Source organism: Rhipicephalus sanguineus, chromosome 6 (genome assembly GCF_013339695.2).
Source record: "Rhipicephalus sanguineus isolate Rsan-2018 chromosome 6, BIME_Rsan_1.4, whole genome shotgun sequence".
Lineage (NCBI taxonomy): Eukaryota > Metazoa > Arthropoda > Arachnida > Ixodida > Ixodidae > Rhipicephalus > Rhipicephalus sanguineus.
In genome coordinates, this window is record NC_051181.1 from 133,049,522 (window position 1) to 133,056,275 (window position 6,754).

Below are 6,754 nucleotides of genomic sequence, written 5' to 3' on the forward strand. Positions count from 1 at the left end.
CATTTTGCAAGAATGAACTGCGTGGTGGATGCCTCAAAGCCAGCAGCAGGTATTTTACCCAGGTGCAGACACAAATGGGGGTTACCGGTCTGAAGAGTTGTGTCCTCTTCGTGTACAGTGAAGAAAAGTGTGTGCAAGTTCCTGTACTTTTTGATGAGGCATTCTTCACTGAGCTGGTGAAGTGCTGCAAGTTTTTTGCTGACCAGTACCTGGTGCCTTATTTCTCTGGAAATTGGCAGCTTTCTTAATCAGTGTAAATTTACTGTTCCTCTTTGTCATCCCTTTCTGCATGATTTATATTCTGCTGGTGTATGATGTACTATGCGTAATCTCACTTTAATGACGTGTGCAGAAAATTATCCTCGGTACTAATATATCCCATGTATCATGTATCTGGCCGAGGAGTGGCACAAAGCTGCTACATAGCAGCTCTCTATCTGTAATAATAAGTGTTGGGGCTTAATGTCCCAAAACCACGATATGATTATGAGACACGCCGTAGTGGAGCGCTCTGGAAATTTCGGCCACTTGGGGTTCTTCAACGTGCACCCAAATCTAAGTACACAGGCCTCAGGCATTTTCACCTCCATAGAAAATGCATTGTGTAACACAAGAAACTGCGAACATGCATCGTTCAAGCTGGTTTATGCGAGGAATACCCCAATGACGTTCAGTGCAATGTGGCCAAATGTCACCAACAAAGCCAATCTTGATCTCACAATTTATCTACAAATGAGCCAAAGAAGCAAGACTGCTTGCCCTCCTGCATATCAAGACCCAACAAAGGATTGACACTCATTACTTCAATGTTCAACGATGCCACAAGGACTACCAACTGGTTTGGATTATGGACCTTGATACGACATAGCGAGAACCATTTGTGATGGTACTTAGGACTTTGCGATGTATGTGGACATATTGGTGTACTGGACTATGATGTCATGCTTGGTGGCATGACGGAAGAACTGTTCCTGCGTGCTACCTGAAGTTTGCCATCTGCTGCAGCCCATGCGATTATTTATTTTTATGTGACCTGCTCATATTACCACTGCTCAGCACAAAGCATGTGTCTTGCCACTATCTCTGTACTGCAAGTGTTTTTTGCCTGCACTGTGAATAATATATTTTCTCACCACAAGTACACCCCAATAAACAACTCATTCTGTACTGGTTAGATTGTTTGCGTCTTCACCGACACAACCACGTGAACAGTAATTTTGTTTGAAAGAAAAACCGTAGAAAAAGCTTTATTCCTAACTGTAGGAGGTCGAACGTGTCTTCGCTTTGAGCGCCTAAGAATGGTTTTGTCTTTCGTTAAAGTTTCAAGATGTTGAGACACTTACACTAGCAGCAACGTTTAGATAAAGCAATGAAACTGTACATAGGAGAGTATTCACTTTATTATTCAGAGGGCATTAACGCATAATTTACAAGAGGTGGACAGAAACAAAGTAAACACAGTTATCTTGTACTGGCATAGTTCAAGCAGCTCATGAGCACAGAGGGAGACTGTTGGATCATGTGTGGGAACACTGATAATTTAATTGTACGCTGAAATTCTTTCATATGGCAGCCACTGGTTGAACATATATCAAAGAAGTTATCACACATGTGCGTAACGTGCATAGCAGTGCGTAAACCTTTCCTGCAATCAACAGTGCAAGGACATATTGATACATTAATGCAAGACATCACTTAGGCAACGAACAGTCCCTGAACATCATTGCTGACAGTCTCTTGAAAGTGCTGGTCACTGTGCCATCACTTTCACAAAACAAGCAAATACATCACTTTCCTTCTAGCGCATGCCCTTGTTTGATCATGCAGAAGTATTCAGATGTCTGAATGAAAAAGTGCTAGCTAACTGAAAACATGTGAGGTTAGGACATGAGTGCTAATCTCGCATATTAATAAATACAGTAAAATCTTGTTAATTTGAAAGCCATTAATTCGTAAAATCAGATAATTCAGGCGCGCTCTCTGGTCCCGGCCAGCATAAGTGTTGTTTAATGGAATCAAACCCTCCTTAATTCGGTCATGATTGGCCGCAACCCGGTTAATTCGGACGATTCTCAAAGCGCACCCCACACGAAGCACCACAATCGTGTGGTGCAAAGGAGCGACAACAGTGTTCGCAGGCAACCGAAACGAGGTGGTGCAATCTGCATCACTACTGCCATCAGCGTGAACTGTATGGGAACAATGTTTCCAGTTAATTTTGAGGTAGCACGTTTCGGGTTAGTGAAGACAGGAAGGTCGTGAGCCGCGGTTACATTGTAGACAAGGTCACAAGTGGCGAAAATTACTGCTTTTAAACTGCTCTTATGAAAAGTGCAGGATTTACTTATTCGTCAAGAAAATAGAAGTGTATTGACATTACACACACTTAATTTTTTTTCTTGATACTTTCGATAATTCAGAATTTAGTCAATTCGGATATTTTTTTCGGTCCTGTGAGATATGAATCAACAAGCTTTTGCTGTACAAATTTTTACGGGAAGATCAAGGAGCAGAGACGCACACAATGGAGCCACTGAAAGAAGAGTTTGGCATTAACTTTTGACAATGTCTAAATTTTCCTGACCATCTCAAAAAGCAGTTTTCTAGTGTTCAGCTGGGTGTAGTTTTCAGCAAAGGTGAATCAATGAAGTTAGACAACAGGGCACAGATCTGCCACACTTTGTTGAGTTGTTCAGCCATACTGTTTGGGAAAATCTGTGATAGTATTCTGAAGGTTTTCACCCTCCTGATGACTCTCTCAACATGTATTCGCACGCTTGCGATTCGTCTTGTTTCCTCTTCGTCTTTTCTGACAGCTGCGGCCGTCCACCCATAAAAGGAGGAATGTTGAGACCTAACGAACGTGTCTTACATTCATCTGCAATAGTGAATCCCCTATCGGCCATGATGCTGCGCCCAGGAGTGAATTTATCTAAGATTCCACAGTGATTGGTCAAGGCCTTGTCCGACAAACGGCCAGGTGCTAGGTCCGAGACAAATGTCACAAATCCGTTGGGGCTGCAAACAATCAGTCCCTTGGCGGTATTGTGCTTCTTGTACAACGAATACGTCTCACTTTGAACGCGAAAAGATGACGGTGTTTCAATGAAGATCTCTGTGCAGTCGAGGATACCGTCCACGGTGTTGAATCCCTTGGAAAGGAAGGCTTGTGGGCGATACTTGTCACACAGATCTGGTGGCATCCATGTGGGCACCTGCATCATGCGATAAAAAAAAAGCTTCTTCATTCCACAGAACCATGTTTGTGTGGATAACACCATGGCAAAATATAAAGCATCAAAAGTACTCACTTATATTCAATTTAATATATGCCTTAAAACTGAATTTGTGAGAAGCGACAACATGCAACTCTCCCGAACTGCTGCTCTTGTGAACAGAGCTCGGGAAGTCAGTCTACATTTTCATTTTGAAGCAGTGCAACAAATAGGCACAGAGAAGTGAAGACACGAGTGCCGACACTTGTACAATATACGGAATGATGCTTATTGTTTATGGCGTTTTTGCAATAAGCTTTGTTTCCCAAATAATTAGTATATTGGCACATATCCATTTCGTATATAATTTTGTAAAATTTTTCCTTAACGCTTCAGTTAAGAGAGGACTGGTGTCATCCCTTCTTTATACATTCGTGGTCCGCCTCGGTGGTACAGTGGCTATGGTGCTCGGCAGCTGACCCAAAGGTCGCGGGTTCGATCCCGGCCGCGACGGTCGCACTTTGGTGGAGGCGAAATGGTTGAGGCCTGTGTACTGTGTGATGTCAGTGCATGTTAAAGAACACCAGATGGTCAAAATTTCTGGAACCCTCTACTACGGTCTCTCATAACCATATCGTGGTTTTGGGACGTAAAACCCCAGATATTATTATTATTGTACATTTGTGACACTGCTACATCATTACACTTGCATGATTACATCCTTATTTTCAGTTGACGTTGTGCATAAACTTGTTTGCGGTGTCACGTTTTTATTTATTAAACTTATTTGCATTGAGGAAAGAAATACTCTACTGCATCGCAGCACAAAAATAATGACTTACATGAACCAATATGACAGCAAAAGCTCACAAGTAACGCCCTTCCCGCAATTGCCAACCAGCCGCTGTGAACGGCACGCATGTTATTCTTAAGTCACATTTTCAATATTTCTGTCCACTGCCATGCAAATGAGACACAAATTATTTTCTGCTGAAAAGAATACATCTAAATCGAGGCGTTCTTCCTACCTTCTTCATGCGATAAGACATATGGATCTATGGAATTAGCAACTGGCTTATCCATAGAGCTAGATTCTGTAGGCATGACACCTTTCCCTTCCAACTTGAACTCTCGTATTCTTTCTCTGAAAAAAAAAACCAGTCCAATCTCTGGATAATTTGACAACCAAGATCAAGGCAGTTTCACTCATTCTGTATAGGCACAACAAGTCCAAGCTTCATTCGAAGAGCATCACGCATGGTGATCATGGTGCCCGCGCAAAACTCGTTGCAGCCACCGGCTAACCGTGGTGTCAACCAGCAGCCATACGCTCAGGTGTTCCCTTTAACAGTGTATTGCTGTGTACATGCATTGTGTAGCTGAAATAGCACACATACACTGTTTAGTTGGCAATATTGTATTGCAGGCTGAAATCTATCGTATTCTCACAACACATCTTGAAAGTGCCTACGAGTATCAATAACTTCAGACATTCCGTTAGGTTGTACCACACCATGGACTAGACTTTTTCTCACATCAATGTGAAAATAGGCGTCTTTTTATACAAATAACGTAGTAACGATGATTATGTGACTGTCAACTTAAAAGTGTTTTTGCATACCTGGCGTAGCTTGTTGTGTAGGAAGTCAAGCCAGGTTACCCATAGGCGGGACACCGTGCTCTCCGACACATCAAACCTGTAAATGAAGAGAGACTTCCACAATGTTCTGTCTTGTATCATATTAAAACAATGCAAGAAGCAGCTAGAAGATGGAGGGTTGAAGTGACGGGCACTCGTAGGAAAATTGAAGAGCCCCTAAACTATCTCCTTTATTTTTTAACATTTCAAGTAAATGCATGCATCGAATTCGGAATGTCACAATCATCGGTATCAAACACAGCAGTACCATGTGCCGCAGGTGCACCACAAAATAAAAATAAACAATGCAGTGTTCCTCTCTGGGTCATTCGCCATTCCCAGCATTGGTTGCGACGTCACCAGGAGAACCTGGTCACGTCAACAGCAGAAAGAGCCCGTTTGTCTGCCTGCAAGTATGTGTCCTCCCTGCTTATCCTCCTTGCTCAGCAAGTAGGAACCATCAGCCAAGAGAAGAGATGAGCCAATGTACGGGGTGTAGCGAAGGAAAGAGTGAAACGAGCGAGGGCCGCATTTAGATATCAAACACGCTTAACTCCACTATTACAGCATTACTTCAAAACATTCTCAAAGGAACATGTTCGTTGTAGTCTCATGTGCAACTGCAACAACACAACTAAATTTCAACCACTGTGTGGATTAGGAGTCCTTTAACTAGTGCCATGGGAGGCACTTGTCGTTCAGGGCAGCAGCTATAGAAAAAAGTCACTTTGTCGAAAAACTAAACTCCAATAATATTCCTTGTTAAGTCCTATCCTTGCATTATAGCATGATAGTTTACATGTGCATGTTGTAAGCATTATAAATTAATGCAAAAGTTACAATGATGAGAAAACATGTTGCATTTCCTTTGCACCTAAGGAATACCACTTCATTTAGAGAACATGTATATTTGAATGACAGCAGAGAGGTTGACAGTCAAGAACAGGGTTAGCTCACCTGAATGCAAGGTCGGCTCCGTCAAGTCCCAGCCGAAGTCTCATAAGCACAATTATTAACTGTGTCTTGAGCGGCAGCAGAAACTTTCTGTCTTCATTTGCAGTTCCTTTCATATTCCAAAATTGCAGGCTGTTCACGTCGTCTTCTAACAGCGACCAAAATGCCTCCAAATGCAGGCGTGATGCGAATCCAGTATAGTAGCGCAGTCTCTTTTCGTTCTGAGCCAAGACATCGTATTCAAACTCTGTTCTTTTTGTTTTGGAGGCCTTTCTGAGGCAACCACTCAAACGTGATATTTCAAGCACCAATCATCTGTTCTTTTGCTAAAGGCGGTTATACAGCCTTGCTGAATCTGCATTAGCCTTTGTTTTCTCCTCTAACTCCTTCTTCAATGCAGTAATTACTGCTTTAGCTTTTTCTAGTTCCTGCTCAAGATGGTGAATGGATTCTTGCTGCCTCTTTAGCAGATCATTTTCATTGTGCTCATGATATGTATATGAGTGTTCTTCGAATGTATCACAAGCAGTGTTCTCAGTGGCACTGCACAAGTCGGTGCTGTTTTCATCATTTGATGTTTCCTCGCTGTGTGGCTGTTGCACTTCAACACGGTTGGCAGGTAGAGTGCCTGTATCAGTGGAAAGTAAAGAAGAAATCTCATTACATAAAGAAGATATTTAAACAGCTATAGCACTGGCAAATTCCTTTAATGGGAAAACTCTGCCACAGCAAATCATTCTTCTCCAAGGTGTATAGAAAAAGTAGCAGAAATTCGTGTCAACACACTGGTGTAATGAATAAATAATCTACTTATTTGTCACAACGTACTCTGTCAGCTGCTACGTTTAAATTATGTGCATGCTGAGTGATGCCTTGCCATAAAAAATGGACTTTCATACCTTCACTTGAATTTGTCGACGCTTCTTTATAATTTTTTGCTTAAGTG

The 6,754-nt window shown here is 42.1% G+C and overlaps 1 protein-coding gene across 1 annotated transcript; it reads right to left on the reverse strand.

Moving 5' to 3' along the window:
• Positions 1-2,738: 2,738 nt before the first annotated feature.
• LOC119397563 (uncharacterized) lies at positions 2,739-6,110 on the reverse strand. Its single transcript, XM_037664986.1, has 3 exons — positions 5,812-6,110; positions 4,837-4,912; positions 2,739-3,215 (listed from the first exon to the last, which is right to left on the reverse strand). The coding sequence occupies exons 1-3, from the start codon at positions 5,922-5,924 to the stop codon at positions 2,739-2,741; spliced, it is 666 nt and encodes a 221-aa protein (XP_037520914.1). The 5' UTR covers positions 5,925-6,110.
• Positions 6,111-6,754: the final 644 nt, after the last annotated feature.

Coding starts and splice junctions, on each gene's coding strand:
- LOC119397563 (XM_037664986.1), bottom strand. CDS start 5,924: ATGAAAGGAACTGCAAATGAAGACAGAAAGTTTCTGCTGCCGCTCAAG. Junction 4,913..5,811: donor GGAGCCGACCTTGCATTCAG/GTGAGCTAACCC, acceptor CTTCATTTACAG/GTTTGATGTGTCGGAGAGCA. Junction 3,216..4,836: donor TACACAACAAGCTACGCCAG/GTATGCAAAAAC, acceptor CGCATGATGCAG/GTGCCCACATGGATGCCACC.